Source organism: Passer domesticus, chromosome 4, assembly GCF_036417665.1.
Source record: "Passer domesticus isolate bPasDom1 chromosome 4, bPasDom1.hap1, whole genome shotgun sequence".
NCBI classification, from domain to species: Eukaryota; Metazoa; Chordata; class Aves; order Passeriformes; family Passeridae; genus Passer; species Passer domesticus.
This window is the reverse complement of record NC_087477.1, coordinates 74668711-74691003: the sequence shown is the minus strand read 5'-3', so window position 1 is coordinate 74691003 and position 22293 is coordinate 74668711. Positions and strand designations below refer to the sequence as shown.

The following is a 22293-nucleotide window of genomic DNA, read 5'->3' as shown; positions in this document are numbered from 1 at the left end:
GAGGGCATAAAAGTATGGATGGCTGTGAGGCTCTGCTTTGCAGGACTATGATGTGCATTTCTAAATAGCTGGAAAAGCTCATCAGACCTTGCAAGGACAAGGAGAAAAGACTCCTTAAAGGGCTTTAAAATCTAAGCAAATCTTACTGCCTTCTTTTCCCACTAGTGGATTTCCCCTTACTCTAGGCTGACAGCATTTTAAAAGGAAGAACTTCAAGTTCTCACTTTTAAGTTTGGCATCATTGTTTTCATGTTTACATGTTATTTAATTCTACCCCTTGCAAGACTGGTGTGGGCAGGAATGATTCTGAGAAAAGAAAACCTGAAAGGCTTCAAGAAAAGAAGGGTGGGCCAGGTGTCCAGGAATAGTGTTTTTTGGTTTTTTCTTTGTTTGGTTGGTTTTTTTCTCCTGCAAATGCAAACCTCTAGCTGTGAGAATCAAATTTGGTTCGGCTTTTTGTTAATTTGAATGAAATCTGGTTTATGAAAATGGGGCATTTGTCATTGGTCTTGCCTTTCCTGTTGTACTCACTTCCTGCATTTTGATTTAGAGTAACAAGATCTGAACTGAGAGAGGCAAATGAAAAGAAAGTTTGGGACTCATGTTGGGCAGTGGAATTTCTTTGAGATGTATATTACATCAATAAAAGAAAATAAAATAACACTGGGTAACCACTGGGATAGCAGTGAACTTGTCTGAGGACTGAATAATAAATCTCATAAGACACACATGAAGGACAGGGTCATGGTTGATAGTCCACTGTGATGTAATGTGTTTGTGCATGCTGTTTCTAAATGCATTATTAACTGTTTTAGGGGTTTTTGATTATTTTTTTTTTGGTAAATTAATGAAACTGTACTTTTCCCTAGTTCATCTTTCCTCTACTTTCATCTGTAACAAATGAACAGATGTCTGTATCTCATGGTTGTTACAAGGATATTTACCAAGGCATTTCAGGCTTTTAAGCCATATTAGAAAAAGGATATGCATTATATTTATAGCCACTTGTATTCATTATAGAAAATAAATATTCATTCTTCAAAGCATGAAAGCGCAGGGCTGCCCTCAGTTCAGTAAAGGCTGTGGTGTGTTGCTTAGTCCAGTTGTCAGGGACTGCTGTCAGATTGGTTAGTTGGGCATTCTTTAAGGGGAAGAAAATTATTCAACCACCAACACAGTCCTGTTTCCATTAGAAGTTGTAATGTTCTTTATCTGTATTGAATTTCATCTGGGGTTTACATGCAACTTTTTATAACAGGTCAAACCTAGGAAAAGAACCTGAAAGGCTTCAGTGGAAGCTAAAGAAGAAAAGTGTCTAATTTTTTTCTCTTTAAAAGCATTCAGTTTGACTCCTAAATGTGACCAGAACAAATGTTTTGAGATAGATCTGTATAAAAAGTACTTTTTGTAGCAAAACAGGCTTTAATGTTGTGTGCCTTTTCTTACAGGAAATTAAAATGCATGACTGACAGTGAAACTGTGGCACCTGACTGGCCTTACTACAAAACCATTGATAGGATCTTATCCAAAGTGACAGACCACAGCGATGTGAAAATGCATGAAAATCAGCAGCCAGGTCCTTCTACATCACAGACAGAGGCCTCGCAATCTCCATCAGCCAAGTCCACCCCTCTGTATTTGCCATATAACCAGTTTACATATGAAGGAAGGGAAGAATGCTTTGAAGATGAACATTCAGAGAGCTCATCAAGCTTGCTTTCTTACAAGCTGAGGTAGCATCTATTTTCCCCTCTTTTTAGTACTTTGCAGAATGAACCAAATTTGCTGTGTAAAGGGAACACCCTCACACACTTTTCTCTAACAGCTCTTGTATTTTTTCTGTAAATCACAAATGAGATCTGTTCCCCAATCTCAATCACTTTGCTGAATTAGGGCATTTTCTTTATTCCTTTATGAAAGACTGGAAGGGAGTAGGAGAACTGGGCAAAAAGTTGTATATTATTGCCAAAACTCAGCATGCATGTCACGGCTCACATCAGGGAGAGTGTTCATAAAAGGAGTACAGGCATGTTCAAGAGAGTCCTGTGGTGCAATCAGAGATATAACATACTGCTTAGATGATTTTTGGCTTGCTCTAGTTCTGCTTTTGATATGAGTATGAAATTTCTCTGGCTTCAGTTATTATTAAAATAGTGAAAAGATGCAAAATAAATATTTCTGTGGACACTGAAAAGCTGCTCATGCAGTTTGAAAGTACATTGCATTATTTTAAATACAATTGAGAATGTAATTTTTTTCAAAGTAAATGCTAGTTTGAGATGCAAACATGTGATTCTTTTTTTTTTTTTGGATATGATTGGAGTTCCCTGGAAGGCAGCATTTTAACAAAAGGCAGGATTGTACTCTTGATACAAATTTCAGACTTTACTGGTCTCATTTTTCATCCAGAGTGGTGTGAAATAAGAGCTGATTACAGTTTTCTGGCAGGAAAAAAGTTGATCCTAGAGATTCTTATCATGAGTGTGTGAGGCTCTAACTGTAACAGTAAAATTACCTGTCAGTCCTGCAACTGTAAAGATGTTGAGCTGGAAGAAGAACCAACCGAGCAAGTTCGAATTATTGTTTCCAGACCCACTCTTGGATGAATAAAACTAAGTTAAATTCATTCAATCATTCAAGCAGATAGTCCTTGAATAACTGATTATTTCTTAAAACTTTTTTTTTGGCAACGAATATTTACTAGGGTGCATAACTTTTGAACTATAGCAACCTTTTTGTTCACAAGCAACAATTTTCTTTTCAACCTAGTCCATTTTAAGTAGTTGATATTCCTGATACACAAACTCACTTGACTTTAGGATTTGCAAACTCCACATTCACATTTCAGATGCAATAACTTTATTCCCAATTGGATTTAAAATAATATTATTTAATATTTAATTAGAAGGTCACATTTCCACAAACATTGTGGAGTTTATTCACTTGACTACTTCATAACATCAGGGTTTTTAAAAATATTGGATGTTGAGTTTTTTTCAGCTTAGGGGCAACTCCAGGGCAGCACAGATTTTGTACCATAAGAGGACAGAGGCTGCCACACCAGGCTTCACTATAGAACATAGACATTCCTCACAGAGATCAAGTTAATCAACCCCAAACCCACATCTGTTATGCCCACAGTTTGCAGGTGGACTCTCGCTCTCATGTAGGTGCTTTCATTTACAGCTAAAATGGACTTAAATCAGTCATTAAATTATAAGCTCTGGAAAATTTAGGCTGTGATGCATTTTAGCCAGCTTCAGGTTCACTGGTTTGTTTATTTATTTATTTATAATTTTATCCAAGGAAATGCCCTAACCTGTTCTAGTAAAAAATATTTTAACTTTCTCTGGCTAAATTTAGAAGCTGCATCTCATTTAAATCCAGCCCCTAGTGGCACAGGCTGGCTTTCAGCTGGCTGTGAGTCTGGGGCAGGGAATGCCACTCAGCCCTTGCAATGCTGCTGTTGCCTACTGGAGTGGCTGCACTGGTGGCTCAGGAGGGTCTGGGAGCTGCAGGGAAGGGCAGGGCAGCTCTCAGGATTGCAGGACCTCCATAACTTAGGAATTCAGCCGTGCTCTCACAGTCTCCACTATGACAGAATTTTGTGCAATAGAATATTGTCCATGTCATTTAGCAGCAAGATGGTTACACAGTCACAAGCTGAAATACAGTTCCCCTGTTTTAAAAGAAAAGGAGAAGTTGAGCAGTAGATACCAATGAGAGATCAGGGTAATATTACAGGTGAACATCGTGATTGGATTAAAAATTAGAAACCACTTGTGATAATGTGTCTGGAAGGAGAAAAAGCTATTCCAATAGTCCTAGGGGGTTTGAAAAGCTTGTCCAGCTTTGACCTGTTTAATTTAGGCTTATGCATGAGAGCAGAGTAGGGAACCCTTTCTTGGCCAGAAGAAAATACATTGCTTGCTAGTGATACCACATGGGTTAAAATCACTTAGAGCTGCCATGGTTAGACAAGGAAGTTAATTATTTTAGAGTTACTAATGGACAAATATGAACTGAGGAAGCAATTTATAGCTTAAGCAATTAATGTCTCATCCTGTATTTGAAAAACACTTTGAAATAGCCAACAAGAGAGGAAAGAATTAGCATAAAAAATTTGGGTCTATCTTGGCTATTTTATCAATACCCTTGCCTCTGAACAGTAGACAATTTATCCAACATATTCAAAAAAAGAATAAAAGACAATGCTGGGAATTGATATAAAAAGAATGTTTTAGGTCCTTAATTTTCCTATTTTGAAAAATACACACTCATGTCTATATGAAAATACAGATGTGTTTTGCAGCTGTATATTTTATAACTTACGTTACAGGATTTTTTATTCAGTAATAAAATCCTAATGTTATGGCAACAATTGATAGAGAAGAAAACTTTCAAACAGTAGTTCTTTCTAAATAACTTTTAAATTTCTGAAAACTTTTCTGTTATTCCTTTAAACTCGCCAACACAGCTTTGGAGTGTCAGCTTTGTGTTTTTCACAGTATCTTTGAACATAGCAGGAGTCTACTTGGCTATATAAATTATAGCTTAAAAAAAATTCAATTGAATGTTTAGCTTTCATGATAGCAAAAAATGTCAAGTTTTATACTTCAATCAGTACATACATATTGTCAAGTTAAAAATAGTTGAAACTGGTTTTCTCTGCATTCTGTTTGAAAAACTTTGAGTTTGAGACCTTCTTACAAAAGCCAGATTTTGCTCGTTAGTGATAACACAATTAATGTGAGATAAAATTAACTTGAATTTTTGTTTCAAGTGTGTAGATGAGGAAAACATTTGGAATCCCTTTTAAAGGGGTGCCTGTAATTGCTTAGTATTGTTCTAACACTGCTCTGACACTGTTATACAGTACAAACATCTGACAATAATAGAATTATTCTATTATGGTCATAAAATATAATGCAATGTGGTGGAGTCTTGTACTGCAGCTTAAACTTTTAAAATCCAAATTCCTGACACCACTGTAAATGACTTTTTATCTAATTGAAAACAGTGGTTTTTTCACCCTGTGGATTAATTTATGGTCTTTGTTTTCATAGTAAAATAATGACAGAACATATTTATACAGGCTGTGAATGTAGTTCAGACTCCATGTGCTCTGCCATTTCTATTGTACTGAAAATGGGGGTGAAAGAGCTACTTTCATAGGTTAAAAGACCTTTCATAGGTTAAAAGACCCTTGTTCCTAATGTGAATTTAGTGAATGAAACTTTCAGATGTTACTTCTCCTTACCTTTCTTTTCAGTATATTGGAGAACCTTTCAGTATTTTTTGCTTTTGTGTTATCTAGTCTGACTTCTTGTTAGATAGCATTTGAATTTGGTCATTCTGATCTGGAGTCCAGAAATGTTATTGGGAGGATTCTGTGACACCCTTCCCTCAGCAGGGCACTTCTGCACTCAGGAGCCCCCTGTCTCTGCTGTCCTCCACACTGTTTCTATGATTTGTTTCACTCTGGGAAATACTAAATGTCTGGTCTAGACCTGATAAATACAGAAGATGGAGAATTCACTCTTCCCTTCTTTCTAGTGATAAGCAAACTCTTGTTTAAACCAGTCCCTTGTTCCTAATGTGAATTTAGTGAATGAAACTTTCAGATGTTACTTCTCCTTACCTTTCTTTTCAGTATATTGGAGAATTTTTCAGTATTTTTTTGCTTTCTGGCAAAATCATGGCACACACATGGTTGTGTGCCATGATTGTACTGTCTGGTATTTTTTAATTTTTAAATGTAGATTAATTAATTTGCTACGTGAAGTTTACACAGGAAGAAAAGAGTAAGAATTGGTAACTTAACTAAGCAAGATATGGATTAAAAGAAGTGCATTAAAACTCGGTGATGATGCTAATTTGGGAAACAACATCTTTGGCAAAGACTTCACTATTTCTAAAATTATGCTATGGCTATTTAAATCTGAATGGGCATAATCTACAAAGAAGTTTGAGCTTTAGGCTATGTGCATTATGTAGTGCATCTTAACTCATTATGCAGACTTGTTATCCTAGCAAGGTGCTTTGCCCAGGCTCCAAGCCATTTGTGGTTCTTTTCTGTGCTTTACTTCAAGGATGAGTCTCATTAATTCCTGAATGCATTTGAATGATTGAATGAGCTTAGTTTACCAGAAGATCCTGGTTGCCTCATCCTCAGTCCTTATGCTCTGAAATCTTTATATAATCTCTAATTTTAATATTGATTATATCCAGACCATTGTTAATTTTTTAAATAAAGACATGGATTGTGAAGGTCTGCTCAGATTTGTATGGAGCTAAAAAACTCAAACCAGTGAGAAACAGCTTTTAGATGTTAAAAGCCATAAATTCCAAGAACTGATGGTACTGGAGACCTGTTTGCCATGAAGTAGTCAGAAATGAGGAATTGTTGTTAGGGTTTTGTGAAGATAATACATTTTGATAAACAGAGAACTCTTTGTATTCAACTCCTGCTTCATTAATTATTCACACATGTCCCTGAAACAAGCTGTATTGGATAAGTGTAAGCAAGGCAATTTTAATTGAACAATGAATTAAAATGGTATTAGGTAGGCAGACAGCAAATACATTTGAGACTTACCTAATATGTTGCCTGATTGTATCTGGAGGTTTTGCTTTGTTCCCCCTCATGTCCATTGCACACAGTCATTTCTGCTCAGTCTCCTAGGTGAGATGGAACAATTTCTTTCCCTTGGTTTGCTTCCTTGGAACCCTGCCTGTCTGCTTTAGAGCATAGCAGGGAAATAGCTTTGCGAGGTTCTGTTTGGAATATTCCACACTTGGTCCATGTGGTCAGAGGAATACCAATGCCAATCTCTTGTATACTCTGCCATAGGTACTGGAAGCCCAGCAGAAGAGAGCCAGCAGATTGTATTTGAGGTCCTTACTTCCCCAGACCCTTCTTTCCTGAAATTTTCCTCAAAATCTGCCTTCAGAGACTGGGCTTGGCAAGGAGGGAGGTGCTCCTTCAGCAGCTTGTGGATGCTGTCAGGATCTGCTGCACCCCTGCTGTCACAGAGGTGTTGGCTGCACATGGACAATGGGCATCAGGAGCTGATTGATCAGCCATCATCAGTAGTTGCTTATTTTTGTGCCCATACATTGGCAAAGGACAGATGCTCCTAGCTGGAACTGTTTAGGACACTGGTGCTGCTTGGGTTACTTGGTGCTGAACCCACATTCCTATCTCTGCTTTTCTCCTGAGTTTGTTATAAAAAATTACTGACAGAGAGGGGTCTCTGACATGTTGCCTAGACACCTAGAACTTCTCAAGAAAGATGGCTCAGAATCTGAGGAAACACTTCAGTATTCAAATAACTCATCACTGGATGGGCATCACTGGACATTTTACATTGTTTCATGTTGCAAGTGCTCTTAGCTTGTAAATTAGATTCTTTAGAGCCTTCTTTTGTAGGGCCCTTCTCAAGAGCTCCCTTTCAGCAGCAATTCTGCAAGAGGAGAGGATTGTAAGTGCCAGTTCCTTACTGTGAACTTGTGAGTGACCATAGAACCCTTCCAGTATCAGTCAGTGGAGAGAAAAGGAGATTGGGACCACTACCAAAGCTAGGCCTTCCTGAAAATTTCTGAAATAAGTATTTCTTTTCAATGAAGGTCTAATTACCAAGTTGTATTTGTTACTGTAAACAAATGTAGGGAGTACTTGGGAGACCTTGAAAAATCCTTGGGTCATTGCTTTTGGGGGAACTTCTCTGCTAAAACACAGTTCTGAAATAGCATTCTTCAGTGAGTACTTTTTTAGTTATTAGCAGACTGCAGATACTGTTGCCACAGTAAAAATTTGCTGCTCCTTTCTTTCTGGAGCTGTGCAAGACACTGTTTTAGATGTATGGTTTCATGTCTTACAGTTCTTTGATGGATTTAACTGAAAACAGGTAAAATCCTTTAGAGACTCTAGGAAAACACTTCAAAGATTCTTTTTACTTAAAAATAAGGCTTATTTTATATCTTTCAATCTAAATCACTCCATCTTGGTTTTTTATGGGTTTTTTTTGTTTGTTTGTTGTTGTCATCTCAGTTGAAATTGAAATCCAAATGGTGGCTACTGTTACCAAGAAATACACACAATGCTCAGTGCATCTCAGTGCTATTGACAAGCCTCAGATTTTCTCTCTCATTCCTTGTCAAGGACCATTCTCACCAGTGTTTATGTTGACAACACACAAGCCCTCTTGTGGAGTGAGTTTGTACTGGCTTCATGACAGGAGGTCTTACCACAGCTACTTTCTAACACTGTATGGTGAAGATAATAGAGATTCTTCCAGTTTCCATCATTTAAATCCTCTCTGAAGACAAGTTTAAATTCAAAAGGTGACTTTGGCTAAAATAATATCACCATTTCAGAAAGTTTCTTGCTCTGCCTACCAGAAACCATGCATTCTTTGTGAATGTGACTACAGTGATGGGAACCTTGGAATAGCAGATTCAGTGCTGTCCTTAGACTGCTGTATATCTTTCCCACTTGCTTGACCTCTTTGAGAACCACATTAAAGTAATTCTGACCCTTAGAGGTAAGGGAGACAATCAGAATTTAGTGTTAGCCAGGACCCATTCTCACAGGATTGTGAGACTGATAATTTCAGTGATCAGCAGCAAGCTTGACCCACAGTTTGAGCAGACCCACAGTTTGTTCATGTTTATTTGATGCCCCAAATCAAATATGCTGTATAGAACCTGCAAAGCTGAGTTTATTCTATACCTTCCAATGTAGATAGTATCTCAACCTTTTTGGGTCACTGCACTCTTAAATGTCAAGGGGCTTGTGTCTTTTTCTTATATTTGCATTAAGCCTTTCAGGTGTTAAGGATTGTTTATCTCTCCTGCTGACAGATCTGAATGTCACAGTCGCTGCTGCACAAAGCCTGTCAAGTAGGATAAGAACATGAATCAAATTATGGTACAAATCTGTCACAGCTGAGTGACCTCACCCCCACTACCCTTCTTCACATTAATAAAAACACATTCTTCAAGAGTTCAAGTTATCCTTATTCAAGGATGTCTTAAAATCTGAGCATGTTGACATGGCATTCTAGTCCCAACTGTACTATCTCATTATTGCATTTCACCTAGAAAGGATACTGCATTTGGCAGAACAAGACTGAGATTGCTGTTTGTGTCAAGGGACTTCAAGACACATCATCAGACATCTTTGATGTTGGGGACTCCAGTGTGGAGTTACAAAAAGTGTAAATGAAGACATGGTCTCTCACTTAAAGTTAGGAAAGGAGTTATCCAGCTCTAACTGGAGGTTTCTCAGATGTGTAATACACTTACACATATGCTTTCTACTTGCCTTTCTTCCTCTTTCACAGTTTAGCATGATTCCTTCTTAGGCTGCAGGTTAAGAGACACAGATTTTTGTGTGTGTGCTCTCACTTGCATGCCACATGGGCTGGTTTTGACTGTGTGGCTCTGTCACCCCAAGTTAGGACAGCCATTTAACCTTTACACCTTGAGAGCACTGTCTTTATTGCCATGTTAATCTCTCTTCCAAATCAGAAACCCAGCATGATAAAGCATAGAGGAAATTCTTAAAATGTTCCCCAAATTCCAAATGGCAGCTCTGCATGTTTCAGATGAGGATGTTCATTGCCCTTCTCTGGACATGCTCCAGCCCCTCAATGTTTTTCTTGTTGTGAGGGACCCAAACATGGACACAGGATTGGAGGTGTGGCCTCACCAGTGCTGAGTACAGGGTGGCAGTCACTGCCCTGGCCCTGCTGGCCACACCACTGCTGACCCAGTCCAGGTGCCATTGGCCTTCTTGGCCACCTGGGCACACCTGGCTCATGGTCAGCCACTGTCAACCAGAACCCCCAGGTATTTTTCTGTCTTTTCAGGCTTTTATGTTGTTTATAATATTTTGTGGTGGAATGTTTAAAAAAAAGAGTGGTCAGTGTCACTGCTGTGTCTTGGCACAAGGGTAAATTCTGAGACTCATATTCTGGAGTGGGACCAGCCTCACTGATGCAATGCTGTAAAAAACAAGCTGTAAGATACCACCAGAGGTAACCATGCAGCACTTTCTCTGGATTGGGATGGTTATTGCAGCTTTAAAATTGGAGTTTCAATGGGCCATATAAACCAAATATCTCTCCCAGTACAGTGTATAAATTCAATGTGTAAGACATGTCAAGATTAAAAAAAAAAGTCTGGTATTCTGCATGGAAAATTCTTATTAAAAACAATGAGATGTAAAATCTCTCTCTTTTTTTTTTTTTTTTTTACAATCTGTAACACTATGCAATAATACATTAAATACTTATGTTTTGGCACAAACTTGAGAGGGAATTTATTGGAGAACACAGGGGTTTAAAAATATGATTAGGTTGTAGCTTGGCCAAGAATATGCTATCAAATTTTGGGTTCTTTCTTTTTATAAATATGACTCTAATTTCTAACAAATATTCACATTTCAGAGCTGAAGAAAGACCAGTTAAGAAAAGAAAAATGCAAAACTGCAGTTTCCAAAAGAAGAAGCTAAAATTAATGGAAGCCATGTTGGAAGAACAAAAGAAGTTGAGTAGAGCTATGGAAGAAACCTGTAGAGAAGTGCGCAGGATCCTGGATCAGCAGAACATCATTCAAGTTCAAAGCTTACAGTTACAGGAGAGAATGATGAATCTACTGGAGAAAATGATCTCCAAGTCTAATGTGTAGTTTCCTTTGTGAATGCCTCTGAGATTACTATTGCTATTATAGATAACCATTTATTGCACACCATATGTGTGTCTGTTGCCCTATTCCCAGGTTTTCAATGGAAATTAAAACCCTAGTGTAATCCTAGTTCAGCAAAGAAAACGTAATGCAGGGTGAGAGCTATCCAGTATGATAAAATTAGTGCAATATATGCCTAAGTTGAATTATTTTTTTACAGAAAGGTTAAGGGATAAATAGCTCGGGGAACTGAAGTACTATTTATGCCTAAGTCAGGTATTGTTTTGCAAACAGTGGTGCTGTATATTGCTTCACATCAAGGACTGCAGCTTAATCTGTTTTAGGAGAATGAGATAGTGAATTTCTAAACATGATTATTGCACCTTGACTTTGCTGATGATTAAACCCTGTTTTGAAACATATGCCTGATTGTATAAGTGACCTATGGTTCTTGTGAAGAGCTAGTTGGGACCATGAGATACATAATTTTAAACTCCATGCCTGATATGAATAGTACTCTGAAGTATGAGGGTAAAAATAGTCTATTCAAATACATTTTTTGATATAAAAACAAAAGCCCCAAAACACCTTCCTATATACTGAATACTAAAATGTATAGAAGATACTTGAAGTTGCTTTTGATATTAAACGTTTAAATTTTTTTCATTATTAACTGGAATCTGTTGACTTAACAAACAACCAGCAATGAAAACTTTCATTTATTCTCTATCACAAAAGAAAAGTATTGTACTGTGTGTATATACATATATATAATGTCTATCAAATGAAATAAAGAAAAAGAAGAAACTTACTGCTTATTGCTGGGCAGAGGGACAGCAAGGGGTACTGGGAATGACAAGCCCAGTGAGAGGTTCACAGTCGCTGCTGGCAGGGTGAGGATCCGCGGTGCTGATGCCCAGATGGACAGGGATGCTCCACACGAGGGAGCCGCAGGCACGGAGGATTGGACCCAGGGAGCTGAGATGCAGCACCAGCTCTCGATGGCTCCTCCATGAAACGTGACATTTAAATAATCTTTCACTGAAATTCGAAAATTGGCCGGTAGAATTTCCTATATGCCTTTTCCTTTTGTGTTCTCCTTAAAAAAATCCCATATTTCTGCCTGTTTTACTGTACAGGCAAGAGCAAAAGTTGGATTCCAATATAGAAACGAAAGAATTAGTACAAGGAGCTCAGGCCATTTTCCATTCTTACATTAAATAATGTCCCTTCTAAAAACTTTGTCTTTGAAGGTATTTGCATTCTCCTATATAATTTAATATGTTGTTGCCTAAAGGTGAGCTAAAATATTTTAAATCCCTGACACAACAAATTAATCTCTAATTATGCTTGCTGAGCAGGATGAAGGTTATACTCACCAAGCAAATTAATAATATGTGGAAATATTTCTTAGAAGGTCCTCCAGGTATGAAGATTAAAAGTTATTAAATATCGAAATGTGGCCCATTCCTACTGATTTTAATTAATGATAACAGGATAAAGCAAATGTAGTAGAAGACTGAACTTGGAGAAAATGGTGGCTGCTGAAATATAAACAAAGTAACTGTCCCTCACACCACCTTTACTACAGTGATTGCATCATTGGAAAAATGCCAAATTTCTTTTCTGATTCTGCAAAGATAGTTTTACACATTTCAGATGCAGATCTGTCACGCATTCAGGTGGGCTACGTGTTCAGTGCCTCCTGACACTTTAACTTGTTTACAGCAAGATATAAAGAAATTCTCCCCTGACTCCACAGGAATTAATAGTATTTAATCTTACTATCTACTTGAATCATATAGCAATTAAATCCAATTAAAGAGTGGTAACAATGGCAGCACAGCTGAACCTTGTACTGTAGAGTAGGTAGCCCCCCTCCTTCCCTGTTATTACAGCTCCAGATCTGTAGGAACACAAGAATGGAGAAAATCTTATTCCTTGCCTGCTACCACAAGGAACCATGTCATATAATCTCTTTTGTAAATGTGTGAACCTGTACCTTAAAATGAGTTAGGTGTTTTGTCCCCAGAATTATATGAAGACCTGCATTACAGACAGGTAAATGCAACCTATAAAATTGCTTCTAGGATTATTCCTGATTAATTTATACCAGCTTTCTTCTTGCATCACTGCTGATTTTGTTGCTTTATTTATATTTACTCTTAAGAGCTAGAGGTCATGCCCCATGCAACCCTTCTTCTGACGGATAATACTTTTTTATAAGGTAGGATTTTGATGACTGTTTTGCTAATTTTGCTCTTTTGAGTTCATCCATTTTAAAGGTGAGTGACCAGAATGACACACAGCATTCCAGATGAGATTCTGAACATAACTGCTTTAAAGGAAATGGTTTTTCTGGTGGTTCTGAGATTTCTTTTTCTATATAAAACATCACTTTTAGTAGTTACATTTAGAAGTTAAAGTTTTAAATCCTCATCTCTTTAACAAAAGGCTTTATTCCCATCCATGCAGATTACCTGTGTTCTAGCCCTGTTTTTTCCTAGAGAGTGAACACAGCAAAGCTTTAGACAAATATTACAAGTTTCATGTATGACAGAACTTTTCTAGTGCTTTTTTGACAAGCTGAAAATTCCCCACCTACCCATAGTCTCCTTTTGCTGCTGTTGCTTTTGTTTCTGTAGACACTGAAGGTCTACTTGAAAAAAAAGGTTGAGTGTTTTTTGAGGGGATTTTTTTTTTTTTTTTTTTAAGGTAGTCACAGCCTTTTCATCTGCATGGGACAGTCAGCTGCAGGTACAGATATTTGAATGTTTGTAATATCCAGACAAAAAGTAACTTGAAAGACCTGCCTATAATTAAAATTCTTAGGTAGAATTCCTGGTTTTGTAAAACAGAGACAGACATTGCTGCTGTGTCTGTATAAGTAGGGAGCTGAGTATATAAGTATTCAAGGGGATCACATGAGGAGTTACCCAAGTTTATAATTTTAACTATGACATTAAAGGATCTCCCTCATGGCTTCTAGAAGTGTGATTAACAAAGAAACTGTAGCATAAGAAAACAAAATTCTTATTTTCAGGGCAGTAACGGGGTCAACTCAGTTTGATATCACTCTCACCAAATGAAGTGCTTCCATTACATGTACACACACACAGATGGTGCAAATGGAAAAAAAAAATTAAATAGGGGAGGAAATACACTGCCTGGAGGCAGGTGACTTTGCAAGTGATGTGACAATAAAGGAAAATGAACCTGAGGAGGCAGATGAGAAAATGAGACATTGAGAAACATGGAGGAAATTGAGAAGCAGTTTTTGATGAAAGTTGGGAAAAAATATGTTGGACAAAAGGGCAATGTAAATGACTCCAAAAAAACCCCAGTAATGACAGGGATGAGGGAACACAACACTTTAGAAAGTGAAAATGAAAGAAAAAATATAAAGCTGAAGGAGAAAACTTTGAGTATGGTAAGCTAATGCTAGTAAAATTCTGTATATTTTGAATAGAGAGCCCCTACAGGTAACTTAAACAAGTTACAAACATTGTAGAGCAAGGAGTGACAGTTTTTCCCACCAGAGGAAAATAAGGCTCTGAACAAACATTTGGAATCAAGGATATTTTTCACAGAGGGGAGAGGTTAAGTAATTTGTAGGAGGATCCTGTAATAATTAAACAACATTTTCTCATGCTGGTATTAAAAATTTGCTGAGTAAAAATGTTTGCAAAATTTTTAAAATTTAGTTTTACTCGACTTCAAACTGGAGAAGCATTTTAAGACTTCTGTTTATTTCAGGCCCTGCCAAGTTTAACAGTTATCCACCAGACCAGGAGATAAATTTATGGATGGGGAATGTCTTTTATCATATTCTCCATAAAGTGCTCTCTCTTGCAAAGAAAAAAACCAAAAACAGAATAAAAAGATGTATACAGGATATTTTTTTTTCAGATACTTAGCCTGCCCAAATTGTTGTAGGCAAATAGTTTACAACTCTGTAGACTTACCCCAAGGTGACAGCCTGGTTCTGTGAACAGTGTCCTGTTCTAAAGTCAATGGGACTACACAAATGAATAAATATGTTGAAATCTTTATGTATATGTTTGCAAGATCAGTTCCTATGCTGATAATGTAATGTGAAAGACAAATTTAAAAAAGAAATTTAGGAACATTTGGTGGTGTTATGTCAGCAAGTAAATACTAACCATCTGGTCTCTAGATTGCTAATCTATTCCCCTGATTTTATGGTAGCATGCTTCCTGTGTCTGCAAGCTTGAGACTACATCATTAAACTTTTGTGTTGATCTTTTTTAGTGTTTTAACAGAAACATTTGAAATGCATTGCCATTTTGGGTGCTAATTTTTTTTCCTATGTGTATTTTTTCTGGCTGAAAATTTTTCATTCTGTTACAGCTAATTTTAAGGCATTTATTGAAACACATTTCTAATAAGGATCAATAATTTCAGGTATGTTCTTTAGAAAGCAGACCAGCCATCCACAGTGAATGACATCCAGTTATGTAGGGCTGACTAATTACTTCCTGTAGATAGGCTGTAAGATCTGTTCGATCCTAGTACCACATAGTACCAGGTTGAAAGGACCCTGGTCCAGCCTTTCTTGGCTTTCTTTTCTGCAGCAGCAGCACCCTGGTCACTCGTACTGAGCTTGCTGTCTACCAGGACCCTCAGGTCCCTCTGGCTGACAACTGTGCTGCACTCCTGAATTGTATTTCCCAGGTGCAAATTCTTGTCCTTGTGGAACTTCATGAAGTTCTTGGCAGCCCACTCTTCCAGCCTATCCAGGTCTTCCTGCAGGGTGGCTCTCCCTCCCAAAGTGTCCACTTACCCCTTGGTATTATCAGCGAACTTCATCGGGATATACTTGATCCCATCCAGATCACTTATAAAGATATTAAACAGATGTGGGCCAATATTGGTCCCTGGAGGACTCCACTTGTCACAGGCTGCCAGTTTGCAAAGGAGCTATTTACCACCATCCTCTGGCTGCGTCTGGCTAGCCAGTTCCCCATCCACTGCATGGACCAGTTGTCTAGACCCTAAAGCATCCAGCAGTTTAGGAGGAGTCTCTCTGGGAAAATATACTGAAAGCCATGTTCATTGCTGACCCCACATCAACTGAGCAGGTCATTGTGTTGTCAGGTGATCAGGTTTGTCAAGCATGACTTGCCTTTAGTGAATCCCTGCTGGCTTTTCCCAGTCATGTGCTTCATTTGACTTGTGAGAATCCCCAGGAGAATTTGTTCCCCAACTTTCCCAGGGAATGGAGTAAAACTCCAATTACAGGCCTGTAATTTCCTGGATCCCCCTTTAAGCACTTCTTGTACATGGACTGACATTAGCCTTCTTCCAGTCTTCTGGGACATCCCCTAATATCAACAACTTCTCCAAGATTATGGACAGCATCCTTGCAACGACATCAAACAGCTCTGTTAAAACCCTTGGATGGGTAACATCAGGACACATAGGTTTGTAGGGGTCAGGCTCCTGTGACAGCTCATAGACAAGCTCTAACAGTTGTTTCAGTGTTTTTGTCAGTGTTTCTATAAACCTGGATTTTCGATTCTGGGACCTGTGTTCCAAGGTGAAGACAGAGGTGAAGAATGTGTTGGGAATCTCTGCCTTCTCAACATTATGGGTGACCAGCTCACCTCTGCTGCTGAACAGTGGGCCATATTTCCTTCTGTTTGTTGTTCATGTACCCAAAGAACCCTTTCTTGTGTTTTTGACCTCTCTGGCCAATTTTAATTGAGTTCAGCTTTTGCTTTTCTCACAGCATCTGCTCACCCTGGCAATGCCCTTGTAGTTCTCCATGGGTTTTCCATCTCTGGTACGCTTCTCTTTTGGTGTTGAGCAGACCCAAAAGCTCTCATTTAAGCCCAGGGAGTCTCTTATTCCACCTACTCTCCTTACCTTTAGAGAGCATGAACTGGTTTTGTGCTTCCAGGAGAGTGTCCTTGAAAAACTGACAGCACTCACAAGTTCCTTCATCTTCCATGGAAGCCTCCCAGGGAATCTGTCCCAGCTGGGCACGAAGTGAGATAAATGTCTTGACTGCATGTTGTTACCTTAGGGGTAAGCTCTGGATTGTTATGCATTGCAAGGAAAAAAATGAATTGGTACGTACCATTTAAAGGTATAAAATTTCCAACAGACTGAAATGTTGATAAGCGTTTATCACAGCTTGAGGAAGGCTTGTTTCACTGAGGGAAACTATAGGAATATCAATTTTCAATGAACTGCAAAGTAAACATATTTAGAAAATTAATTAAAATTACTTAAAAAAACTCTCCATGATCCTCGTTCTTCTCCCTAGAGGTTTAACTATAATTTATCTTTAATTCAATATAATCAGATCACATGCAATCTCTTTTATGAATGCATACAACCTTGCCCACATGAACTTGCATTAACTATAATGCCTATGCTTTCTTTAAACTTACATGAATGAGATTTTCTATCTTTCCTTTTTATTTTACTTAACTTAGAACTTCACTAAATGAAATATACCGGTGTTAAATCTTTAACAAAACTAACTGTCCACACAGGGTTTAAATCTACAGCTCATCAATTCAAGGATTTAAGCATATTTAGAGCTAGTTCACATTGGTTAACATTCAGTAAAAAATGAGACTGAATTTCACCACAGTTGAAGTGCCCTAATGCAGATTATACCAGAAATTATGCACTTGTTTTGTGTCTCCTTGCTGCCAAGAAGTTCTTGTGATTTGGTTTCTGTTTCCTCATGAGAATAATCCAATATTTTAGGAAGCTGGTTAAAAAAGGCATAGTATACATTGAAAAACTTTATTCTTAAGCAGACTTTCCTCCTGTAAGATTGTCTGTATGTGTTCATTCATGCAATGAACTCCACAGGCATCATGGTTTGCTTGCAGAAGGGTACCAGCACCTTCAGCTGACAGCCCTGTGCTGTCACCACACCAGGAACCAGCTACAGCTGTGCCTCTGAATCTCTTAGCTGGAGACACAGCAAATTCTTGTGATCTTGTCTTGCTCACTCCAAATGAAAAGGAAATACTTTTGATGTGTAAGGTATGTGGTTTAAGTCCACTATTAAGATTAAGATCTTATGAAAAAAAAAAAAGTATAGGCTAGTTTTCTACTTCAGATGAAATCAGGATGTTATGCTAGGCAATAACTTGGGGGATGCCAGTTATCAAAGAAAGAATGTGAAAACGCTTATGGAACACAAGCCATAATCATCAGGACTTCAGCAGGAACTGCCTGGGTCACCTGGTTGATGCACATCACCACACATGTTGTATAGTTAAGAAGGTGAAAAAGGAAGTAGGCTGCCACAGGCTGAAATAAATAATCCATCAACATTCAACTTTTACCATGGAACTGAAATTTTAATAGGAGGCAAGACCTTAACCTAGTTCTGAGAGGAACTTAAGAAGCAATGGTGAAGGTACTCAGAAGAGTTCCACACATGCTGTGAAGGCCAAAATTACTCTTAACAAATGAACTTTCATTTCAGAAGGTCATTTAGAATAACTTCAAGTTTATTCTTAGATGAAACCAAAGTTTTGGTGGAGAACAAAAAAAATATCCTCTTTTAGGTGAGTGTATCTCAGTGCATTTTATATGAGTTTTAATTGCTGAAGTTATACTAATAATTATGATGATTTTTACCTGGAATGAGCAAGTATCTTCTAATTTCTTTTAAAAGCCATTCAGAATCTAGTTATGAAGTGGGGGAAAATGAAGTCAGCCTGAGCTGAAGCAGATTTGAGAGCCAGGGCAGAATCCTGTCATTCTGTGTTATTAGGAATGGCTGCTGTTTGTACCAAAACCATCTTTGCCAAGGTGGACCTAAATGTCACTGCAGTCATGCCATGCCTGGTCAGCTGGACTTCAGGAGAAGAGATAACCACAACAGAGCTGTGTCTCTGGCAGGTATCATAAAGACAGACTGAACTTGGTCCAAAAGGTCTTTCTGTCCTCTCCAAAGCTTGGAGGTAAAAAGCTTGGATGAGGAAATGGAAAGATGCTTGGACTTTGCCACATACTGACTAGAGCAAGGTAAAATGATTCTTGGGTTAACTGCTGAGAGTAGAGGATCCCTCCTCCTCACTTTAATGCTGCATAGTTGGTCCTGGAGCCAGGGTCTTTTATCAGAGGAATTACGTTAAATAGTTAAATAGACAGAAGTGTATAAATATGCTTGTGTCCTTGAAGAAGATATTTTAGCAGATGTTTTGGTTCTATACCTTAGGGTTGTTCATCAGCACTGCACGTTTAACATGACATCACCTTTAACAACATGTAGCTATGCTTAAGGAAAGAAAAAATGACATCAGGGAGCACTACTTTGTGTTTTCAGGTTTTGACTACATCAAAATGTTTCATTTGAACTCTGTTAGTGAATTTGGAAAAATAAATACAGCACATGTATTTATTTATCCCTTATTTATTTGTAAGGGAATTAATTTTCTTTGGATATGAAAAAAATTATATTTATATTGTAGTGCTTTCCAAAGGCACACTCAGGGCCAGGGCCTGGCTGTGCCTTTTTTCACACACAAAAAATTGTTCCAGACAGTTTACCATTTGAATCTTCAATTTTGCAAGTGGCACTGTTCACATATTTAAAGGCACAAAAGAACCTTTCCACACAAAATCTATTTAACTATATTTTAATGCTTAATTAAGTATCATAGTAGGTAAGGACACAATTTCAAAGCCAAGTAGATGCACAAGGATCAATTCTTTTATCATTAAATAGAATTTGGGAGGATATGTCCTTTATTGGCCAGTCAAGATTCAACAGGATCAATGTCCATCCCCCTTTATTTCTAACAAGTCACAGCTCCTTGTAAGGGTTTTTGTACATCAGCATGCATGGATGGGAAACACCACCATCCAAACCAAAATGCATTTATACAAAATTTGGCCCTTTGAATGGGCTGGTTAACAGAAGAGCTTTTGGAATTTAAAGAATAATTATGTATTAACTGGCCAACACAAGCTAACTACACTGTATATGACACACAGTCTTCCCTGCTGTTCAGAACAAAATCAAGCTAGGAAAGTTGGAATCATGTTTGTAAATTGAAAAAGCATTTGACACTGACAATCAATCATGTACAATTTTATTATTTTAAACAGGCTGAAAATATTAAATGATAAAAGTGATATTTATGTGAGGATTTTTCTGTATCCTGTAAAAACCTTTTTGGAACAACCAACACTTCCATTCCTTTACCTAAGGTAATTAAACAATGGTAATTAAAACCACAGGCTTTCTCAGATGCTGGACTATGCTTATTTTCTGACTTCTCATCTGGTGTTTGTGACAGCAATAATCTCACTCCATTACAGGATGCATTGTAAAGCTCTCCAGATGAAGCCTGACAAGCTGTTTGGTGACAGCCACCCTTGGTGTGATTGAGATGTCTGTATGCCCACATTAAGCTACTTAACCTCAGAAGCCAAAGCCCCAAAGCCACAAATCCTTATCACTTTGTTTCCCACTCTTTCTTCCTTTATTGTCTCCAACAGTGGTGAAAACAGCAAGTTACAGCTGAGACCTTGTGTGGATTTTTGAAGTCTTAATCACCATTTCCAAAAGCACTGAAGCAAAGCACTAAATTCATTCTGGATGAATTGGATTTTTCTGACTGCAAGTAGGGCACATGAGCACACCTGTGGGTATGTCAGTCCTCACTTCTTCTTTCCAGAGTATGACTTAAATAGGAAATTCTGCTGTAGTACAAAATATCTTCTGTGAAGCCAAACTAATGACATGCTCCTGTGCTATTACAAAGTGCAAGAAATTCTGTTGATTATCACAAATACAACAGGCTGAGTATATTTGGAAGAGGTAATCTGACACTGCCATGGAGTAATTGGTTTATAGTTAGCAGCTGATGGCACTTTTTAGCATCCCTCCTCTTTAAAACAAAATAAAAGATAATTCCTATGTATTTACTCCATAAAGATGCAGTGGGAGACCTGCAGTTACCTCTGTGGGATACTTACAATTCCACCTGTCACTTTCCAAGAGGTTTTCTTCAGTTACAGCTGTTTACAAGGTCAGACTGAAATACATTGATCAATTTTCCATTCTATAGGCAAGGAGATTGTGCAAGTCCTAGATCTATTGGGGTAACACAGCAACAGAAGCAGTGGCAAAATAAAGTCTTGACAACCTCTTGTGGCAGCTGGAAATAAATGGGCTGTTAAGGGATGGCAACCAAACCAACACCTTTGAATTGAGGAACACAATTCTTTACCTGTGACCCCTTCCCAGCCAAAAGGATAAAGAATTACGGCTTCTTTGGGCAAGCTTAAATCACTGGAGTATTTTTAAAATTACTCTACCTCACCTGAAAGAATCCACTGTGAGGTTTAAATCAACCACTGAACTTTCTTCCTTGAGTTTTGAATTTTTAGCCTCTCTAAGGACTTAATAATTACTTTAATGAGATACATCTGAAGAAGTTCAGAAATCTGTTACACTGATCTGCTATGATGTCTTCTGTGAGGTTGAGAAAAAGACATAATACTTATTTTATTCAGTTATTTTTTCTTTTCAGAAACTTTTCCCGTAAAACTGGATAAGAGAGAGAGCAAAACTGGGATCTAGGTCAATCTGAAATGTCTCAGATTGGTAGAAACCTCCTTGGGATGGACTGACATAGAAAAAACCCAGCAGAATGAGAAGGTGAAGGGCAGAATAGAGGAGCAGGTTCCTCTGTTTTTCCAAAGAGCGATTTTCTTTGCCGCATGTTTTTGTTTTTCCTAAAGACTCTGGTATCCTGCAAGCATTTCAGCTCAGGATGGAATTATTAAGATTTTGTAGACTGGATAAGAATTAGACAAATGACTGAAGTTAAACCATTAAGCCACAGCACTACAATTTAGGTGTTATCTTACAGAGATGACAGCAACAGTGAGTTGTGAGATAGATATCCTGCTCTGGAGACTGGGGAAAAAACCCCAGAAGACGGTAAGAATTCTCCTTCAACTTGAGCCTGGTAAATTCAGTTCCAGGTTTCCTGTGCATAGAGAAATAAAATTAAATACCCCACATGCAAAGGATTTCTTTAAGTACATGTTAACAATTACAGATGACATTTTTCTGCTCAGATCACAAAATCCTTTCAGGTTGTGTAGGAAAGTCAAAGAGATTTGGTTAATTCTTCCCTTACCAATTTCTTAACTCATGTTAACTTCCCCCCCCTCTTCCCCTCTCTCCTATTTAAAGTAAGGGCGACCAGTGCTGCCCTTTTGAAGTGAAGAGCTGTCCCCGGAGTATTTTGAGCACTCGCTGCCTGTGCCCAGCTCCACCCTGGCGGCAGAGCTGCCCTGCACACACGCTTTGCCCTTTATTGTCAATTACCCCGGTGCCTCCTCCCGCCCCAGGCTGCCCGGCTGAGGGCAGCGCCCGCTGCGCCTCCCGCCCGCACCTTCACCTTGCGCGCTGTCTCGCTTCATTCCCGGCCTTCAAAGGCGCGGCACACCTGTCTGAGGCGGCTCCCAGCGCCTCCCTGTGCCACCTGCGCTCCGAGCCGCGGGCTGTCAGTCCCTCCCGGGCTCGCTCTGTGTCCCGGACCCGCCGTGCCCGCGGTGCGAGGCCGAGCCCGGCTCCCGCTCGAA

The 22293-nt window shown here is 38.5% G+C and overlaps 1 protein-coding gene and 1 long non-coding RNA gene across 7 annotated transcripts in view; one reads left to right on the top strand and one right to left on the bottom strand.

The window, feature by feature from the left end:
• Positions 1-11500, top strand: part of MSANTD1 (Myb/SANT DNA binding domain containing 1) — a 45495-nt gene extending 33995 nt beyond the window's left edge. Inside the window, exons 4-5 of the mRNA XM_064418814.1 lie at positions 1449-1733; positions 10455-11500. Of these exons, the coding sequence (XP_064274884.1) occupies positions 1449-1733; positions 10455-10695 (526 nt within the window). The 3' untranslated portion in view covers positions 10696-11500. The remainder of the gene's footprint in view (positions 1-1448; positions 1734-10454) is intronic.
• LOC135299581 (uncharacterized) lies at positions 1727-22084 on the bottom strand. Of its 6 annotated transcripts, none has more exons than XR_010361549.1 (5): positions 21571-22084; positions 16796-16907; positions 8735-16693; positions 6599-8319; positions 1727-3679 (listed from the first exon to the last, which is right to left on the bottom strand). It is a non-coding gene; the product is annotated as an uncharacterized LOC135299581 (long non-coding RNA). The 6 variants fall into 6 exon arrangements; XR_010361548.1 differs by having other exon boundaries at positions 6599-8897; positions 11505-16693; XR_010361550.1 differs by having other exon boundaries at positions 6599-16075; positions 16582-16693.
• Positions 22085-22293: the final 209 nt, after the last annotated feature.